This window comes from Scyliorhinus torazame, chromosome 6 (assembly GCF_047496885.1).
Source record: "Scyliorhinus torazame isolate Kashiwa2021f chromosome 6, sScyTor2.1, whole genome shotgun sequence".
NCBI classification, from domain to species: Eukaryota; Metazoa; Chordata; class Chondrichthyes; order Carcharhiniformes; family Scyliorhinidae; genus Scyliorhinus; species Scyliorhinus torazame.
In genome coordinates, this window is record NC_092712.1 from 197387755 (window position 1) to 197409869 (window position 22115).

Sequence of the window (22115 nt, forward strand, 5' to 3'; positions counted from 1 at the left end):
AGACTCAACATCTACCAATTTCTTCTCTTTGAATACTGATGCAAAGTATTCATTTAGTACCTCGCCCATTTCCTCTTGCTCCACACATAGATTCCCTTGCCTATCAGTGGGCCAACCCTTTCCCTGGCTACCCTCTTGCTTTTTATGTACGTGTAAAAAGCCTTGGGATTTTCCTTAACCCTATTTGCCAATGACTTTTCGTGACCCCTTCTAGCCCTCCTTAAGTTCCTTCCTACTTTCCTTATATTCCACGCAGGCTTCGTCTGTTCCCAGCCTTTTAGTCCTGACAAATGCCTCCTTTTTCTTTTTGACGAGGCCTACAATATCTCTCGTCATCCAAGGTTCCCGAAAATTGCCGTATTTATCCTCCTTCCTCACAGGAACATGCCGGTCCTGAATTCCTTTCAACTGCCACTTGAAAGCCTCCCACATGTCAGATGTTGATTTGCCCTCAAACATCCGCCCCCAATCTATGTTCTTCAGTTCCCGCCTAATATTGTTATAACTAGCCTTCCCCCAATTTAGCACATTCATCCTAGGACCACTCTTATCCTTGTCCACCAGTACTTTAAAACTTAATGAATTGTGGTCACTGTTACCGAAATGCTCCTCTACTGAAACATCGACCACCTGGCCGGAATATCTACCACCTGGCCGTGACCACGTCAAATTGAGCTTGTGCAGGGCCCCCCAACTCCCAGCCACCTGGATCCCTAAGTACCGAAAACTCCTTTCCGCCCTCTTCAACGGCAGGTCATCTATCCCCTTTCCCTGATCCCCTGGATGCACCACAAAGAGCTCCCTTAGGATCCGCATGACCTCCGCCATCCCCTCCACTGGATCTGCCACATACAGCAACAGGTCGTCCGCATACAGCGTCACCCGATGTTCCTCTCCCCCTCGGACCAGTCCCCTCCATTTCCTGGACTCCCTTAGTGCCATGGCCAGAGGCTCAATTGCCAATGCAAACAACAAGGGGGACAGGGGACACCCCTGCCTCGTCCCTCGGTACAGCCGAAAGTACTCCGACCTCCGCCGATTCGTAGCCACACTCGCCACCGGGGCTCTATATAGCAACCTGACCCAGCTGATGAACTCCTCCCCGAACCCAAACCTCCGCAGCACTTCCCAAAGATACTCCCACTCCACCCGATCGAAGGCCTTCTCCGCGTCCATAGCTGCCACTACCTCCGCTTCTCCCTCCACCGATGGCATCATAATCACGTTGAGGAGCCTCCGCAAATTGGTGTTTAGCTGCCTGCCCTTTACAAATCCCATCTGGTCCTCATGAATCACCCCCAGGACACAGTCCTCAATTCTCGTAGCCAGCACTTTTGCCAGCAACTTAGCATCCACATTGAGGAGCGAGATCGGTCTATACGACCCACATTGCAGTGGGTCCTTGTCCCGCTTCAGGATCAGAGAGATCAGCGCCCCGGACATTGTCGGGGGCAAGGTCCCCCCCTCCCTTGTCTTATTGAAAGTCCTCACTAGCAACGGGCCTAGCAGGTCCACGTATTTCCTGTAAAACTCGACCGGGAACCCATCTGGCCCTGGGGCCTTCCCCACCTGCATGCTCCCCAATCCTTTAACCAGCTCCTCCAGCCCAATTGGTGCCCCTAAACCAGCCACCTCCTGCTCCTCCACCCTCGGGAACCTCAGCTGATCCAAAAATCGTCGCATCCCCTCTTCCCCCGCTGGGGGCTCAGATCTTTACAGATCCCCATAGAGGTCCCTAAATACCTCATTTATTCTCACCGCACTCCGCACCGTATTCCCCCCCGCTATCCTTAACTCCACCTATCTCCCTCGCTGCCTCCCTCTTACGAAGCTGGTGTGCCAGCATCCGACTCGCCTTCTCCCCATACTCATACGTCGCCCCCTGCGCTTTCCTCCACTGTGCCTCTGCTTTCCCTGTGGTCAACAAGTCGAACTCCGTCTGGAGGTTCCGCCACTCCCTGAGTAGTCCCTCCTCGGGTGCCTCTATGGAGGTTTGTCAGGCCCCTGGCCAGGGAATTTTCATTCTTTTCCCACGTCCATAGAGCCTACTCCTGGATAGATTATTTGATTTTGAGTAGGGCGCTAATCCCGAAAGTGGAGGGAACGGAGTATTCGGCCACTGCCATCTCAGACCACGCCCCGCACTGGCAGGCAGGTGGCCTCTTACCCGTCCTGGACCTAGAGCGATCCAGTGCTGGGTCCAGCACCGTGTTGAAATCCCCCACCACCCGCACCTGCTGCAACCTACCGCTCACCATCACATATCAACCTCCATTATCCACTACAATATTCATTGCCTCAAACGACACCCGCTTCCCCACCAGTATTGCAACCCCTCTGTTCTTCGCATCCAGCCCTGAATGGAATACCTGTCCTACCCATCCCTTTCTCAGCCTAACCTGATCTGCCACCTTCAGATGTGTCTCCTGGAGCATAACCACGTCTGCCTTGAGTCCCTTTAAGTGCGCAAACACCCGGGCCCTCTTGACCGGCCCGTTCAGGCCCCTCACATTTCAAGTTATCAGCCGGATTGGGGGGTTGCTCCCCCCCCCCCCGACTAGCCATCTCCTTTTCTAGGCCAGTCAAGTGCCCGCGCCTCCCGCACCCTCCAGTCCCCCAGACGGCGGACCCCCGCCCCGACCACCTCTCCTACTTCCAGCTCCCCTTTGGCTAATGCAGCAGCAACCCTATACCCCCCCCCCTCCCCCGCTAGATCAACATCTAGCCCTTTTGCTCCCCCATAACACTCCCGTAAATCAGCTGACCCCGCCCTCTCCCGCCATTTCATTGCCCCCCCCACCCCAGTGTGAGAATCTTCTCTTCTCCCCCCCCCCCCCCCCCCCCCCCACTGGCAGTCAGTGTGTGCTCCTCTCCAGCACCGCCCATCCCCCCCCTTGGCTCCCACCGCCATCCTTCCCTAGCGCGGGAAAAAGCCCGCGCTTTCCTGAGCCGGCCCTACCCCCTCTGCGCAGCTCCCTTTGCAACCTTACCCCAATTCCCCATCGCCGGGCCTCCACTCCCCTCTTCCTTCGTGGGGGTCTGCCCCTCCAACACCGACGCCCACACTCTCCCACAGTCTCACCATCAAATCCCTTCACCCATCCCCATCCAGCACCCAAACAAAAGGAACATTCCCTAAACGTAATAAACACCATATACACAGTAAACATCCCCCCCCACAACAAACCCTCAATTTGGGTCCAACTTTTCAGTCCGTATAAAGCTCCATGCGTCATCAGGCATTTCGAAATAGTGGTGCCGATCCTGGAACGTGACCCACAATCGCGCTGGCTGCAGCATACCGAACTTCACCCCCTTTCGATGGAGCACCGCCTTAGCCCGATTGAAACCAGCTCTCTTCTTAGCCACCTCTACACTCCAGTCCTGGTAGATTCGGATCTCCGTGTTCTCCCACCTGCTGCTCCGCTCTTTCTTGGCCCATCTCAGGACACATTCTCTGTCCATAGAGCGGTGAAACCTCACCACTACAGCCCTTGGCGGCTCGTTGGCCTTGGGTCTCCTTGCTAGGACCCGGTGAGCCCCATCTAGCTTCAGAGGCCTCGTGAAGTCTCCCGCACCCATCAGCGAATTGAGCATTGGGCTCACATATGCCCCAGCTTCGGGCCCCTCCACTCCTTCGGGGAGACCCAGAATCCGAAGATTCTTCCTCCTCGACCTATTCTCCAGGTCCTCAAATCTTTCCGCCCACCTCTTGTGTAGCACCTCGTGCGCCTCCACCTTCACCGCCAGGCCCAAGATCTCATCCTCGTTCTCCAAGGCTTTTTGCCGCACCTCCCGGATCGCTGCCACTTGGGCCTTCTGGGTCTCCACTAGCTTCTCAATCGCTGCCTTCATTGGCGCCAGCATTTCGGTTTTCAGCTCCTCAAAGCAGCGTTTAAGAAGCCCCTGCTGCTCCTGCGACCACTGCGCCCATGCTGCTTGGTCTCCACTCGCCGTCATCTTGTTTTTTCTCCCTCTCACTTTTCGCTGCTCCAGGATCCCTTTTTTCTCCGCTCCACTCCTGATCCAATCCATATAATGTCGGGGGGACCTTGCTGTCACCTTCCCACACTGGAAGCAGTCGAACAATTGCCGTTGGGGCCCCTCTAGAGAGCCCAAAAGTCCGTTCCCGGCGGGAGCTGCCGAACGTGCGACCTACCTAGGCATAGCCGCAACTGGAAGTCAAGTCTAAATCTCTTTAGGGTTTTCTTGAGTGTTGGCTGCCTCTGGTCAAGTTGCTGTTGCAGCAAGGATTTGAAGCAGATGCTGGGCATTTGATATGGGCCAGGGTTTAGAAAACTCCAAAGTATATCATGGAGTTTATCTGACCTACAACTGTTTATTAATTTTGGGTATCATGAGCACAAGGTCCTGCCTTTCACGTGTTATTCAACAAAGGCCTTAAGCACTTTTAATCAAAACCAAAGTTTATTCTATGAATTTTTATTTTTTTAAAATATATTTTATTCAAATTTTTTGGCCAAACAAAACAATACAAAGGTTTTCCTTTTTACAACAGTAAAACAGTATAAATAACAGTGGCCGTTTTTAACAAATAAATAAATAATATATAAACTAAATGGCAACTGCCATATCAAAAATAATAACTCTCCAAAAATAAAATCAAACAATCCAATATGCATAGCCTAATACAGATATCTATATTCTACGAATTTAGTTAACATTTTTATAAACACACACACTAAACATTTTTATCAACTATGAACATAAATACCCCACACAGCTACAGTACTCTATGTATAACCCTTAATGATTTCCCCCCCTTAAGCTGTTCCAATTTAATAACAAGATCCCAGAAACCCCTTTTCAAAGGTGTGGCCCAGCACACGGCACTCAAGACCTGGTTTGGATGCTCTTGTGTCCTTTCCGAAACAGATTTGAATTTCTTCCAGAAAACAATTATTTATTTTCAAGTTATCAAGCAGTCTGGAAACAGCTCTTAAAATGCAGATGGGGGAAAAAACCTTCCTTTTCAACCTTGTGCTGCACAAACCAGTTCAAACTCAAAGCATAAGTAAAACTCTGAGCCACAGCCAGCTCCACTCACTGAAGCCATGTGATAAGACAAAAACATTTCTTAAAGGGACACTCCCATGACACTTCATACGCAAAGCCTCAGGCATGGGTTCAGGAAACTATTGTTCCCCTTTTCCAATGTGGTGGCTGGTGCACTTCTGTCAGTAGGATGTGTGGGCTTCATGCATGTCATTTGGCATTTCAGGCTGTATCGCACTTGAACTATTTCTCATCGAGATATATCAACTTGTGTATCGATACGTGGTATAGAACAGAAGCTCTCAGATTCCTAGGGTGTTGGGACAAAAGTTTGCACACTAACCTCATGGATTTGGACTAGACCATGAGGTCAAATCCCTGGATAACAGCTGTGAAATTAAACTCCCATGTCTTGGAATGTATGGACCAATGACTGCAGCATCTGGCAGAATATTTATAAACCTAACTGATTCTGCAGTATTTTCAAGAGAAATGTACCTGCCACCACTACTTTGTTTTTTTAATATAGAACAGTGTAGAAGGAGGCCATTTGGTCCATTGAGTCTGCACTGACCCTCTGAAAGAACACCCTACCTAGGCCCACTCTCCGCCCTATCCCCGTTACCCCACCTCACCTGTACACCTTTGGATTGTGGGAGGAAACTGGAGCACCCGGAGGCAACCCACCCAGATACGGGGAGAACATGCAAACTCCACACAGACAGTCACCCAAGGCAGGATTTGGACCCAAGTCCCTGGCGCTGTGAGGCAGCAGTGCTAACCGCTGTGCCACCTTGCCGCCCTACGCTTCATCTAAACTGAAATTGCATCAACTCGCAATAGTTGGTAAGTGAGCGAGGCCTTAAATTTCAAATCACCAAAAAAAACAAAGGGAACAGTTAGGATCAATGTTTGTAATGGTGATAAGTGGCAGCCATAATTGTCAAGCATTGTTGGAGTATTTTAATTCACTCCTGAAACCATATTCTAAAATGATTTGTTTACATCAAATTTTTGCTTTTTCTCATTTTGTTTTTGCTACCATATTTTCTGTCACTCTGCACACTGAATTCTGCTATAATTGATGTTCTTGCTAAGGAATTGCATTAAATAGATAAGTGTACAATGTTGTTGCATCATGAAAGTGGTGACTCAACACTTTTGAAATAGCAGGTCCTATATCTTAGCAGACGTGCTGATGAACTTTGCTAGAAGCCGTTACTAGTATTAAAACTGATTTTGAATACGGAGCTGCTTGATGCAGCTTTTGAAAGATTTATTTGGAAATCTGGTGTCATAGTTGTAATCACACAATATGGCTCTGGTTTTATTTTTTGTGTGATCAGATTTCAGCATGGTAGCACAGTGGCTAGCACAGTTGCTTCACAGCTCCAGGGTCCCAGGTTTGATTCCTGGCTTGGGTCACTGTCTGTATGGAATCTACACATTCTCCCCGTGTCTGCGTGGGTTTCCTCCGGGTGCTCCGGTTTCCTCCCACAGTCCAAAGATGTGCATGTTAGATGGATTGGCCATGCTAAATTGCTCTTAGTGTCCGAAAAGGTTAGGTGGGATTACAGGGATAGGGTTGAGGCATGGACTTTAGTAGGGTGCTCTTTCCAAGGGCCAGTGCAGACTTGATAGGCTGGATGGCCTCTTTCTGCAGTGTAAATTCTATGATTCTGACTTCAAACTTTGTACGAGGAACCTGACATTCCAGTAGTATGCAGTATGCATTGGAACACGCTGGACAGATTGCCAATAAATACAGATACAAAATTAAATAAGTACAACCATTTCCAGCAACAAATTCAGAAAATGACTCTACTAATTTCACTGAACAGTTCTGGTTGTCTGATGAAAATGTATTCAATTGTATTTCCTCTGCAATTATGTTTGAAGGAGATTACTAAAGTGATGCAAGGTGTGGCAGTTGGTCTGCAGACGCTTCACAACTCAAACATTGTTCACGGTGCACTTCATGCTCACAATGTGTTTGCTGTAAACCGTGAGCGTGGAATTGTTGGAGACTTTGATTTTACCAAGACTGCTGTAAGTAGTGAAAGATTTGCTGCAATTACGTATTTTGAGAATTGCAACCCAATGTCTTTTTTTCTGTATTAATCTTCTTTGAGTGATCATTCGAGGTGATGAAACAAGAACAGAAAATGTGCAAAATTTACAGGTTAATCCACACCTGAAAGAGGAAACCGTGTTGATATAACTCTTCTTCAGAGCTAGTACAGTCAGGCTGGACATATCACTTAACTAAATCTGATCACGATGAGATAAAATAAATAACGTGGAGAAATTAGAAAGAAGCTTAAAATTTATATCTACTAATTACCTTTGCAAAGTGACAAATAATGAGTATAAAAATGCATTAACACCACAGGAAAAACATTTAAATTCTTGGACACAACAAAATTCAAGTCAAATAAGGGAAGGATGGTTTGGTATTTGATATTTTGATAGGGGGAGGTGGAGGTGTAGTGCCATTATAACTGGGCTAGTAATCCAGAGACCCAGGGGATTGCTCAGAGAACCCGGGTTCAATAAAACATCTGGAATTAAAAATCTAATGATGACCATGAAACCATTGTTGATTATTGTAAAAACCCATCTAGTCCACAAATAATGCCCTTTTAGGGAAGGAAATCTGCCATCCTTGCCTGGTCTGACTTGCATGTTACCCCAGATCCACAGGTTGACGGATGTACTTGACTCTTAAAAGCCCTCTGAAATGCCAGGTTTGGGCAATACATTTTGGCCCAACCAGCGACACCCACATACCATGAATGAATTAAAAGCAATTTCAGGAAAAGGCACAAAAGAAAAGACGAAAGGCAAGAATTGATGTAACTTCCATCATAGAAAATGCAGGATGGGGGCACAACTGGCCTGGCCAGCATTTGTTGCCCATCTCGAATTAATTACCCTTGAGGTGGTGAGCTGCGGCTTTGAACTACTGCAACTCATTTGGTGTAAGTGCACCCACAGTGCTGTTAGGAAGGATTTCACGATTTTGACCTAGCGACTGAAGAAACAGCAATATAGATCCAATTCAGTAGTGTGTGGCTTGGAGGGGAACTTGCAGGTGAAAGTGGTCCCATGCATCTGCTGCCCTGGTTCTTCAAGGTGCTAGAGGTTGTGGGAAGGTGCTGGTAAAGGAGCCTTGATGAGGTGCCGCAGTGCATTTTGTAGATGGTGTACACTGCTTGCTACTGTGCATTGGTGGTGGAGGGAATGAATGTTGATGGTGGTGGATGGAGTGACCTTTGTCTTGAATGGTGTTGAGTTTCTTGAATATTGTTGGAGCTGCACTCACCAGGCAAGTGGTGAGTATTCCATCACACTCCAGATTTGTGCCTTGTCGATGGTGGACAGATTTTGGGGACTCAGGGGGTGAGTTACTCTTGGGAGAATTCCCAGCCTCTGACCTGCTCTTGTAGCTACAGCATTTATATGCCACACTTGGTTAAATATTGCCTGGATGTCAAGGGCAGTCACTCTTGCCGCGCCTCTTAAGGGAATTGGCTGGGTTGGATTTGTCCTGCTTTTTTTGGACAGGACATATTTGGGCAATTTTCACATTGCAGAGTAGATGCCAATGTTGTAACTGTATTGGAACAATATAGCTAAGAGCTTAGCTGGTTGTCGAGTACAAGTATTCAGTACTATTACCAGAATGTTGTCAGGGCCCATAGACTTTGCAGTAACCAGTGCTGTTCAGCTGTTTCTTGATCTCACTTGGACTGAATAGAATTGGTTGAAAACTGGCACCTGTCTTGCTGGGGATCTTGGGTGAAAGCCGAGATGGATATTTCACTCGGCACTTCTGGTTGAAAGTAGCTCAAATGTTTCAGCCTGATATTTTATACTGCTGTGCTGGGCTCCCTCTATCATTGAGATTGGGGATATTTGTGGAGCCTCCTCCTCCAGTTAAGCTACCCACCACCATTCACAACTATTTGGCAGGTTTGCAGAACTCTAGAAAGCCATATAAATAACATCCGTAGATATTTGCTGTCCACTAGTCACTTTTTTATTTTTATTTGTTCATAGAATTTGGGCATCGCTAGTGAGATCATCATTTATTGTCTTTCCCTAATTGCCCTTGAGAAGTTGGTGGTGAGCCAGCTTCTTGAATTGCTGTAGTCCAGGTGCTGGATGTTTAAAGCATTCTTGGGTTTTGGCCCAGCACCGACGGAGGAATAGCAATATATTCCCAGGCTGGAATGATGAATGTCTTGTGTACTGTACAATCATCAGTGAACACCTCACTTCTGGCTTTATGATAATGGGAAGACTATCAGTGAAGCAGCTTGGGCCCACCCTGAGGAACTCCGGCAGTGATGTGTTGGGGCTGAAATCATTGGCTTCCCAACATTCATAACCATCCTCCTTTGTGCTAGATATGACTCTGGTTAATAGAGAATTAAGGTGTTTCGCATAATTCTCACTGCTTCAATTTTACTAGAGTCCTTCATGCCACACTCTGCCTTAATGTTAGGACAGTCACTCTGCCTCAACTCTGGAATTTGGCTCCTTTTCTCTGTTTGGATCAAGGATATATTAAGTCGGGAGTTGAGCTGCCCTTGTGAAACTTGACCTGAGCATCTGTGCACAGTGTTGCTCTCTTTGGTAGGGTCTGAATATGGCGGTCAATATGGTCGCCTTCCCTTAATCCTAATTATGTTTGCTCTAGAATCGCCAGGTATCTTTCGATACCGCCACAAGGTTCAAACCCGAATACTGATCAAAAGAGCCAATAACACCAGTTAGTTCAAAGTCAATACTATTTATTTACACACACAGTAATATCTACTCGTGCACGAAATATGACAGACTAAACTATCACTACTGCTAAAGCCTATACTTAGCTTTGGGCGCCCACTCAGTTAGAGGAACAATGGCCGTTGGTCGGATCTGAGGCTGCTGGGGTTGAATTGGTAGAGGGGAAACAGCTAAGGTCGTCCGTCTGGCAGCAAACGTTGACCTTGGACTTGCTTCTGGTGCAACTGGTGGACGGGTCTCTCCGCTGTGAGAGCCAAGTCCAAGAGAGCGATTCTCTCTTGGGGCCTCCTTCTTATACCTGAAGGGGGCCTCGTGCGCTTTTGGGCGGGCCTTGAACTTGGCCCCAATTAATTGGACCGCATCTTGATCATCCGCATTGATCCTGACCAATAAAGGGATGGGTGCCCTGATGGCTGGGCGTGTCCTAGGTGGCCGTTGGCCTGCTTTGTTTTCTGCTTTCGGTTTGGGGAACTGGCGCCGCGAGGTCTGGAGCCAGATCGGTTACTTAAGTATCTCCCTTTGTTTCCGGAGATGGGCCATCCATTTGCTAATGGGCCTACAGTTTCAGTCTTGTCTGGGAGCTGCGGCTCCAATATGCAGACAGGCTCTGTGCTTGCTTGCTTTCTCAACATTGTCCATTTTTTCCTACACTCTTTGCAAATGTCCATTTTGTATTCTGGAAGTGGCCATCCCAGATGGCTACAACAGGAAGTCTGTAATTGTGACTTAATAGCACTGTTGACAATACCGTCCATCATTTTGATGCTTGAGAGTAGACTTGTGAGGCAATAATCGCTGGATGCGTCCTAATTTTAGTGTTCAGGACATAGCTGTGCCGTTTTCCACTGTTGGATAGATGCCAGTGTCGTAGCTGTGTTGTCAGTTTGTCTAGAGGTGCAGACTGTTCAGGAGCATAAATCTTCAGTACTATCACTAGGATATTGTCAGGACCCCTTTGCTGTTTTCAGTGCACTGAGCTGTTTCTTTATCATATTGATGGAACGACTGGCTGAACACTGGCATCTGTGATGCTGGGCACCTCAGGAAGAGGTTGAGATGGAACACTCTAGGTACTCATGCAAAATAATCAGGTTTGTCCAGCATGTCCTACCCTTTGCAAATCCATGCTGGCCCTCTGATCAGCTGAAAATCTTCCATCATATTCAATCTTTGGTCTTGAACTACAGGGGAAGCAGTGGCATGGTGGTGGTATTGTCACTGGACTAGTAATATGGAGACCCAGAGTAATGCTCTGTGGATAGGGTTTAGAATCCCAGCACATGAGTTCAATACACATCTGGAATTAAAAGTCTAATGATGACCATGAAACCATTGTCGATTGTGTAAAAACCCATCTGATTCACTAATGCCCTTTAGGGAAGGAAACCGGCCATCCTTACCTGGTCTGGCCTACATGTGACTCCAGACCTACAGCAATGTGGTTGACTTAATTGCCCTCGGGGATGGGCAATAAATGCTGACCCAGCCAGCAACGCCCACATCCCATGAATAAATTTGTTTTAAAACTCCAGCAATCTCCCAACAACAAATGTTGAGTTAACTGATCTATAGTTCTGTGGTTTCACCCTCACCTTTTTTAAATAGCGGAGTGACATGTGCAACTTTCCAACCTAATGGAATGGTTCCTGAATTGGGAGAATGTTGCAATGTTCTCACCTACTTTAAATCCCTGAGTGGGAGATTTGTCACTTTCTACTTGCATAATTTTTGTTCATTACTGTTACTTTGCTAACAGGAGAGTTCTGTCGCGGCTTCAATTTTAATTTCATTGGGATGTCCCACCATTTCACTAGCCCCTCATTCTGCACATGCAACACACAAGGGGGGACCAGTCTCTAGCACTCCGCATCATGCGTAACACACAGTTGCATGGGACACGAGCATTTGCTGAGTCCTATGAATGAGATGATTCTCCACATCTCGGGGCCAGCAGTGACAAAGCCTGGGGAATTGTGCATTGCTGAGAACATTGAGGATGACGGCATGTTACTGCCTTGTTGCCCCTACTCAATTCCCAGGTCATCTTGATAAAAGCAAATTACTGCGGATGCTGGAACCTGAAACGGAAGAGAAAATGCTGGAAAATCTCAGCAGGTCTGGCAGCATCTGTAGGGAGAGAAAAGAGCTAACGTTTCGAGTCCGATGACTCTGTCAAAGCTAACAGACCGGGAAAGTGGGAAATATTTATACTGTGGAGTGAGAATGAAACATGAGTCATAGCCACATAAACCCAGGGAAACCGGGTGCTAATGGCCACAAAAACCAAGGGGAAAGGTGCTAATGGTCGTCCCCAGAGAGAACAAAAGATGTGAAAGGTCAAACAGCAGAGAAACTAACATCAGAGGATGAACTGTAGATGTGGGGGGAGGGGAAGGGGGAAGCAAAGAGGAGAAAGGTAAAGGACCGGTGGATAAGATTGTGGGGGTTGGGGGGGGATTAAATATATATTAAGAAAGAAAGAAATGCTAAAAGACAGTTAAAATGAAATGGGATGGGAAAAAATGGGTCGAGGTGGGGGAGAGCTGATCATCTGAAGTTGTTGAATTCGATGTTCAGGCCGGAAGGCTGTAGCGTGCCTCACCGGAAGATGAGATGTTGTTCCTCCAGTTTGCGTTGAGCTTCACGAGAGCATTACAGCAGGCCAAGAACAGACACGTGGGCATGGGCGCAGGGTCTTTTGTTAAAATGGCAAGCAACGGGAAGGTCAGGGTCCTGAATGCGCACAGACCGAAGATGCTCAGCAAAGCGGTCACCCAGTCTGCGTTTGGTCTCCGATATAGAGGAGACCACATTGGGAGCAGCGAATGCAGTAGACCAAATTGGAAGAGATGCAAGTGAAACGCTGCTTAACCTGGAATGAGTGTTTTGGGCCTGGGATGTTAAGCTTGGAAGAGGTAAAGGGGCAGGTGTTACACCTTCTACGATTGCATGGGAAGGTGCCATGGGTGATGGGAGAGGTACTGGGTATGGTGGAGAAGTGGACTAGATTTTCTCGGAGAGAACGGTTTCTGCGTAATGCTGACAGAGGGAGTGAATGGAAGATGTGTTTGGTGGCGGTGTTTCTTGGCCTGCTGCAATGTTCCAGTGAAGCTCAACGCAAACTGGAGAAACATTTTCGTCAACTCCAGCGTGATGCCACCACCAAACACATCTTCCCTTCACGCCCTCTGTCAGCATTCCACAGAGACCGTTCCCTCCGAGACAACCTAGTCCACTCCTCCACCAATTAATTTTTTCCAATTAAGGCGCAGTTTAGCGTGGCCAATCCACCTATCCTGCACATCTTTGGATTGTGGGGGTGAAACCCACGCAAACACGGGGAGAATGTGCAAACTCCACACAGTCAGTGACCCAGAGCCGATATCAAACCTGGCACCTTGGCGCTGTGAGGCTGCACTGCACCACCATGCTGCCCCACTTCACCTCTAGCTTCACTGTTAGTTGTGAGAGCACTTCACGCACTTGGACCCTTGAGTGCCTCCTCTAAGGCATAGGTGCCATGTCTAAGAGAATGATTAGGGCATGGCAAACAAACTTTGATGCCTGAACTCTAGGAGCACCAGCATTATAGGGGCAGCTGCCAACAATCAAACACTAAAGAACAGGGCTTCACACTGAGGCACCTCTCGAGCGGAGGGCAGCTGAGCACAGCCTCCAAAATGTTACTGGCAGAGGTCTAGGGCTCCTGGCTGGGGGTGTGCGCAGAGCAAGATTATCCAGCACAATTAAATCGCTGAATGGAGAAAAGATGGACAGTTAACGTAAGGGTGGGGGAGGCTTGGGGGATTTGAGGGTCCCGGACTGGAAGTCCTAATTGATTGTTGGTCTCCTTTGCTAATTTCTTCCAGATATAACCATGTTTACTGGTTTTGATCCCGCGGAGGCTACACATGCGTTTCTTGTGGCAGCCAAGCGGGGCAGACGCCAACTCGTGCTGGAGGCAGCGCCCCATGTGCAGGGGGCTACCGTACACCCTGAAGACCAGGCCGCCCATCCGGCTGAGGCGGATCCAGAAGGGGAGGCCAGCGACGTGCCAGGCTTCATTGGTCATTTCATGTGCTTACGGACAGCATATGCTGCAGAAGACCACGTCTCAGCAGGGAGACAGTGTGGCACCTGCGCCATGTCCTCGCGGCAACCCATGGAGGAGGAGGACACCCAGTCTCGGTGAAGGTCACTGTGGCGCTAAACATTTATGCCACTGGGTTATTTCAGGGCTCGAGCGGGGTCCTGTGTGGCATATAACAGTCATCTGCCCACAGGTGCATCTGGGAGGTGACGGATGCTCTGTATGCCGGGCATCCGACCAAATCACTTTCAACCAGGCCTACCAAGATGTCTGGGCTGCAAGATTTGCAGCCATCGCTGGGATGCGCCAAGTCCAGGGGATGATCAATGGCATGCGTGTCGCTCTGTGAGCACCCGGGCATCAGGGTGTGCTCTTTATCAGTATGAAGTGGTTCCATTCCCCGAGTGTTCAGATCGTGTGTGATCACCCCCTCAGAATCATGCACATGTGTGCCTGCTACCCGGGAAGCATGCATGACAGCTACATCCTGGGGCCTGGTGTCTTCAAGGACCGCTGCAGGATGATGGACTGGCTTGAGGGGGACAAGGGATAAAGCTGAGGTCATGGCTGATAACCCAGTGTGGAGGCCTGGGACTGAAGCAGAGACCCAATACAATAAAGCCCATGCAGCCACCCGTGCTGTCGTTGAGCGGTGCATCGGGCTGCTCCAGATATGGATCTAATGCCTTGACCGCTCTGACGGTGCACTGATGTACATCCCCAAGCGTGTGTCCCACCTTGTGGTGGTCTGCTGTGCCCTTCACAACCTGGCACAACAGCGGGGCTTGGAGGTGGAGGGAAATGCAGCCTTGTCTGAGGTGGAGGATGAGGTCCAGGAGCGGATGGAGGACGTGCCCGAGAGGAGCCGGAGAATGGCGGACAGGCAGCGGCAAGGGTCCAACATGCGAGGAGGACCAGGGAGGCCCTCATCGTCTCCAGATTCTCCGAGAATGAGGCTGTGCCCTTCAGCTCAACACCGGATCCTCCCCGACCACCCTGTTTCCCCCTCCTAAGAGTCTGTGCTGGAGAGGGGTGGAATAGTGGTATTGTCACTGGACTAGTAAACTACCAAGATAATGCTCTGGGGACCTGGGTTCGAATCCCACCACTGCAGATGGTGAAATTTGAATTAAATAAAAAAATCTGGAATTAAAAGTCTTATGATTGCCATGAAACCATTGCCTATTGATGGAAAAACCCATCTGGTTCACTCGTGTCCTTTAGAGAAGGAAATCTGCCATCCTTACCTGGTCTGGTCTACATGTGACTCCAGACCCTTGTCCCATGAACAAATTTTTAAGAAGTATTTCCAACATAACTTGAGGAACCCACCCACAACCCATCCTCCTCCAACTGCGGCTGACGGGGCTCTCAACTATGTCCAACCCACTTTCCCCAATCCTTCCCCTCCCTCCCAGAACCACAATAAAGTTTCCTTTGTTCTTCTTTTCTACCACATTAACCAACACAATCAAGGAACCAGCATGATGACATGATCAAACACCTCTTCCCCTCCCCTCCACTGTTAGCCTTCCAAAAGGAGCGTTCCCTCCATGACACCCTGGTCCACTCACCAGTCACCCAAGCACCTCATCCGCTCTCCACAGAATCTTCCCACACAACCACAGACCACACTGTTCAAGGTCCCAAACACTCTTTCCAATTGAAGTAGCGCTTTACTGGTATATCTTTCAATTTACTGTCTTTTTGCTGCTCATCATGCAGTCTCTCCTACACTGGGGAGACCAAATGCTTTGGGGCGCACCACCACTCAGTCCTCAGGCATGACAGGGGTTGCTTGCCATTTTATTTCTCCACTTTGCTCTCTCTCTCTCCCATTTCTGTCCTCTGCCTGAAGCAATGTTCCAGTGAAGCTCAAGGAGCATCACCTCCATTTTCCAGAGTCAACGTGAAGTTCAGTCATTTCAGACTATGAACTTTGTCACCCATTTTCATCCTTTTTTTTGCAAAATGTGCTGATCTTATTCTTGTTTTTGCTTTCTCACAGCTGTTTATTATTCTGCAGTTCACCCTCGCTCCAGACCAATGCTTTACTTTACTGCAACCATTACCACTCCCTTTGACTTTTGCTCCATGACATCTTAGTTATTCAGTCTCTTCCGCCCTCTACCCTATCCCACATCTTCCCTTTTGATCTACTGCCCCCTCCCCTCTTTTAATGGCATGAAACTCATCACATTTCTACCTTGTTTCAATTCGGAAGAAGAGTCATGTTCAACTCGAAACGTTAACTCTATTTCTCTGACAACAGATGTTGCCAGACCTGGGTATTTCCAGCACTTTATTCTTTTATTCCCCATTTCTCCTCCCTGCTAAAAACCAGATGGATACCTCCAATTGGGACATCTTATGTTAAAGAATTGAAAAGGGAACAAAGGCTACTGATTTGGTTTTTGGAGTTCTGAAGTTCAGTTCCCAAAGAACCAATAGAAATCCAGCATGCAGTTTAGTTTTGAAGAAGATTGATTTCTTTAGTTACTGTAAATCAGTGACTCTAATGTCATCCCTTAAATGACATGAACATCCCTGTTTATTACAATCCAGGGAATTCTCTTAAATGGCATGAGCAGAGCCACGCAACAACTTTGCCTGGTTGTGTAATCTTTAATTCATAAAATGTTTTCAGTAATAGACACCTCCATCTGCATTTAGAATAGAAGTGCAAGTTCGTTTTCCATAATTACACACACAACATCTGGAAGCGTTGCAGTGCCACCACTGTTAGGTTGGTATAATTACCACGTGACCAGGTTATTTGGGTTGTTTGGGCGTAGAAAATTAACAATTATATAAACAAAACTTTAATTGTGGACATATGGGCCGGGATCCTTCTCATGCCCCGACGCCGGCTCGCCGATTCTCGGGCGCCCGCGGGATCGCCGCCGCGCCGGTCGGGGGCCGTTGAAAGCCTCTTTCTCTCCCCCCCCCCCCCCCCCCCCGGCCTCGACAGCCGAGTTCGGCCGAGTCCCACCGGCATGAGTCCCCACATGGCGGGACCTGGAAGTTCTGTGTGCGGGGGCCATCCTGGTGGTTGGCGGTGGGGGGGGGGGCGGGGGGGGAAGAGATCGGGATCCAACCTCTGTGGCCTGGCCTGCGATCGGGACCGAAAGAACAGCGGGCGGACTGGTTCCGTGGGGGCCTATGGTCCTCCGTGCCGGGCCCCTGTAGGGCTCTGCCATATTGCACGGGGGCCGGTGCGGAGATGGGAACCCACGCGCATGCGCGAACTCACGCCGACCATAGCATGCATGCGCGAACTTGCGCTGGCCATGCCATGCCGGCTGGAGCTGCAGGGACCACTCTGCCGCTAACCTAGCCCCCTAGGAAGGGGGTGACAATTGAGGACCGTTGACGTCAGAGTGGTCGGCACCGCTTTTCACACTGGCGTCAGAACTTGGCCGCAGGATTGGAGAATCCCGGCCAGGATCTTTGCAGACCCTAGTCTGATTATCTCTGTCCTGTAGCCAAGCTTAACTAAAGGCTTGATCTTGTATATCACCGTGGGAGTTTGACTATGTCCTGCACATAGCAACCACTTCTCTTGTCACATTATTTCAATCACGTTTGAGGAGAGGGAGGAGGGGAGGGAGGAGGAGGGGGGGAGGGAGGGGGAGAGGGAGAGGGGGGGAGGGAGAGGGGAGGGAGGAGGAGAGGGGAGGGAGGAGGATGGGGGGGGGGGGTGGGGGAAGAGGGGGACGGGCCTCCGATGTGGCCTGGCCCTCCGATGTGGCCTGGCCCTCCGATGTGGCCTGGCCCTCGAGTGGGGCCCACCGATCGGCAGGCCAGCCTCTCTGGTTGGGGGCCTCCTTTATTCCGCGCCAGCCTCTGCAGTCCTGCGCCATGTTGCATCGGGGCCGGCGCGTTAAAGGAAGCCAGTGCACATGCGCGCGTTGGCGCCAGTGCGCATGCGCGGATCCCGCGGTGCCCATTTGACACCGGGATCAGCAGCTGGAGTAGCATGAACCGCTCCAGTGCCGTGCTGGCCCCTGTAGGGGCCAGAATTGTTGATCCTGAGGCCGTGTTGGCGCTGTCGAGAAACTCATTTCTCAACAGCGTTTCTGTCGGCGTCAACACTTAGCCTCAGGATCACAGAATCCCGCCCTACATCTTCTCGATGCAAACGCTGGCCTTGCCAGTGATGTTCTCATCCCATGAATGAATAAAAATAAATACATCAGATGAAATTTGTATTTCTGGAGCCAATTCCAGAAGTGGACAATTTTAGTTCTTTGTAATGGCAAAGAGTCGAATTTCTGAGCAATGTGACCTCCATTTGCCACTGTAAATGGGTCAATACATCTTTCAGCAATAAGGAACTACTGTGTCGTTGTAGTTTGGAAACCTCACATAGCACAGCAAATAAATAAATCTGTGAAGAATTAAGTACCTATTCCAAAAAGAGAGACTAACATTTAATCCGTACCTTTCAATCAGGATGTCCCTAAATGCTTTACAGCCAATTACTTACTTCTGAAGTGTAGGAATGTAATGTAATGTATTCCAGAAGTATAATCACAATCTTTGTGTGTGTGTGTGGATAGGATCAACGGAATATTGCTAGCTGGATGGTGGCGGATACACTACACCTTGTAGCCCCAGAGGTAAAACATGGCCAATCTGCTGTGCCTGCAACTGATGTTTTTGCTTATGGCTGCCTGCTTTTGTGGGTATGTTCTAATTTATATTAAATGTTATGAATTTGTAAAGGTTGGTCATGCTTGAATAACCATGATTTTTTTTTTTCTATGAAGAGGTGAGTAAAGAAATGGATGGGAATATGTATGTATTATTTATGTGGACTTGTTGAAAGCATTTGATAGCGGCACTAATAAAAGATTGTTCATCTAAAATTGACACTCCTGAAAATGAGGGCAGATAATCAACATAGGACAACTGGCTGAGGGGCAAGAGACAGAGTAGGGAAAAAGGGTAGTATCTCTTTATTGACAGGGTGTGACTATTGGTAACCCACAGGGATTTGTGTTGGGGCCTCGATGTATTAACGATTTTGACAAGAGTAGGGAGCCACACATCCAACTTTGTCACATAAATGACTGTCAATATCCTGGGGTTTACCATTGACCAGAAATTGAACTAGACTAATCAAATAAATACTATGCTACAAGAGCAAGTAAGTGGCTAGGAATGTTTTGGCATGTAACTCGCCTTCTGACTTCCCAAAGCCTGTCCATCACCTACAAGGCATTGGTCAGGAGTGTAATGGAATACTCTCCACTTGCCTGGAAGAGTGCAGTTCCAACTACACTCCACGCTCAAGACCATCAAGGACAAAGCAGCCCACTTGATACGGTGCCACAGTGGTTTGCACTGCTGCCGCACAGTGCCAGGGACCTGGGTTCAATTCTGGCCTTGGGTGACTGGGGTGACTGTGTGGAGTTTGCACCTTCTGTGTGGGTTTCCTCCAGGTGCTCCCACAGTCCAAAGATGTGCAGGTTAGGTGGATTGGCCATGATAAAAGTTTTCAAAGGTTAAGTGGAGTTACGGGGTTAGGGCAGAGGATTGGTCTTGGGTAGGGTGCTCTTTCAGAGGGTTGGTGCAAACTTTATGGGCCGAATGGCCTCTTCTCTGCACTGTCGGGATTCTATGATTGGCACCCCCATCCACAGACATACACCTCCACCACTGATGCACAATCGCAGCAGTATGTACCACCTGCAAGATGCACTGAAGGATCTCACCAAGGCTCCGTAGAAACCCACGACCACTACCATCTCGAAGGACCTGGGAACCCCACCACCTGGAGGTTCCCTTCCAAGCCACACATCGTCCTGACTTGGAAATATAGTTGTTTCTCCACTGGGAAAAATCCTGGAACTCCCTCTCTAGCAGGACTATGTGTGTACCTACACCTCATGGACTGTAGGAGGTCAAGGAGGTGGCTCACCACCACCTTCTCCAGGGCAATAGTGATGGGCAATAAATGCGGATCTCGCCAATGATGCCCAGATCCTTTGTGTAGATGGAAGCAGGTGTCGGTCATTCGGACTTTTGAGTCTGCTCTGCCAATCAGCATGATCATGGCTGATCCTCTATCTCAATGCCATACTCCAACACACTTCCCTTATCCCTTGACACATTTAGAGTCTAGCAATCTACTTATTTCTTTCTTAAATATATTGGTCTCCACCGCCTTCTGTAGTAGAGAATTCCACAGGTTCACAGCCCTCTGAAGAAATCTCTCCTCATCTCAGTCCTAAATGTCCTACCCTGTATCCTGAGCAGCACGGTAGCACAGTTGTTAGCACTGTTGCTTCACAACTCCAGGGTCGCAGGTTCGATTCCTGGCTTTGGTCACTGTCTGTGCGGAGTCTGCACGATCTCCCCGTGTCTGCGTGGGTTTCCTCCCACAGCCCGAAGATGTGCAGGTTAGGTGGATTGGCAATGCTAAACTGTCCTTAGTGTCCAAAAAGGTTAGATGGGGTTACGGGGATAGGGTTGAGGTGTGGGCTTTAGTAGGATGCTCTTTTCAAGAGCTGGTGCAGACTCGATGGGCTGAATGGCCTCCTTCGGCACTGTAAATTCTATGAACCTGTGACCCTTTGTTCCAGACCCCCGAGCCAGAGGAACAACATCCCTGAAACCAGTCTGTTCAGCCCTGTTAGAATTCAATACGTTTCAATTGGATGCTCTCAGTCTTGTAAATTCTAGTGACCTCGACCCAGTTGACCCAATCTCTCCTCGTAAATGATCCTGCCACCTCAGGAATCAGTCTGGTGAACCTTCTGAACTCTTGCCTAGACAAGCATATCCTTTCTTGGATAAAGTGACCAAAACTGCACACACTACTCCAGGTGTGGTCTCACCAAGGCCCTGTGCAACTGCAGTAAGACACCTTTGCTCCTGTCCACTCACAATAAAGGCCAACATACATTTACCTTCCTAATTGCTTGCTGTACCTACATGCTTACTTTCAATGACTAGTGTACTCAGACACCCAAGTAAGTCCCTTTGTACGTCAACATTTCCCAATCTTGTCACCATTTAAATAATACTCTGCCATTCTGTTTCTCTGTTTAAAGTGGATAACTTCACATGCATCCATGCTATAATGCATCTGCCACGTATTTGCCCACTCCCTCAACTTGTCTAAATCACCTTAAAGCCTCTTAACATCCTCCTCACCACTCCCATTCCCACCAAGTTTCATATCATCAGCAAACTTGGAAATATTACATTTGGTTCCCTCATCCAAATCATTGTTGTATATTGCGAATAGCTGGAGCCCAAGCACTGATCCCCGCGGGACCCCACTAGTTACTGCCTGCTACTTCAAAAAAAGACCCATTTATTCCTACTGTTTCTGTCAACTAATCAATTCTCAATCCATGCCAATATGTTATCCTTAATCCCTCGTGCTTTAATTTTGCACACTACCCTCCCATGTGGGACTTTATTAAAAACCTAAAAGTTAAAATGTCATGGTTAAGTACAAAAAATAAATCTAATTGTTCATGGAATACTGGTTTTATAACAAAAGGATTAAAATGGAAGGGGTTAGAAGTCCTAGTAAGCTATATAAAGAGCACATCTGGTGTACTTTGTTCAGTTCTGCACTCAACACCTACTGAAAGACATATTGGCCGTAGAGGGATTGCTACCTGGATTCCAAGGGTTACATTATGGAGGAGAGATTACCCAAACTAGGGGAGCATTCTTGAGAATGTAGAAGATTAAAAGGTGATTTTATTGAAATTTTCACAATATTAATGAAAATTGATGGGGCAGATTGAAAGAAATTATGGGGGACAAAGCCATCTTGGAGCTCAGTCTTTCAGGAGTAAAGTTAGGAAACCCATCTACATGCAAAGGGAATAGAAGTATGAACCAAAACTATAAAGAGGTACAGGGCAAAATAGACGTACGGAATTAGTTCATCAACCAGTTGTGTTCTCAACAAATAGCAAGATTGACTTGAAGAGCTAATTGGCTTGCTCCTGTTCCTAGGTTTCTAACTAAGGGAATGTTAAAATGCTTAAGTTTGTAACTATTACCTTGCTTCATGCTTTTGCAGCTGCAATTCCCTAAGAATGACTTCAGAACAAACCCTGATGGAACACCAGATGTTAGTGAGCTAAGTATGGTAAGAAATGTATGGCTAATAAGTACAAATGCTGCGGTTGCTGGAGATCTGGAATTAAAACAAAGTGCTGGAACAACTCAGCAATCCGGCCGC

The 22115-nt window shown here is 48.2% G+C and overlaps 1 protein-coding gene across 1 annotated transcript in view; it reads left to right on the top strand.

Moving 5' to 3' along the window:
- The window catches only part of stk31 (serine/threonine kinase 31), a 228886-nt gene that overhangs the window by 190926 nt on the left and 15845 nt on the right, over positions 1–22115 (top strand). Inside the window, 3 exon segments of the mRNA XM_072509268.1 lie at positions 6916–7065; positions 18463–18588; positions 21954–22022. Of these exon segments, the coding sequence (XP_072365369.1) occupies positions 6916–7065; positions 18463–18588; positions 21954–22022 (345 nt within the window).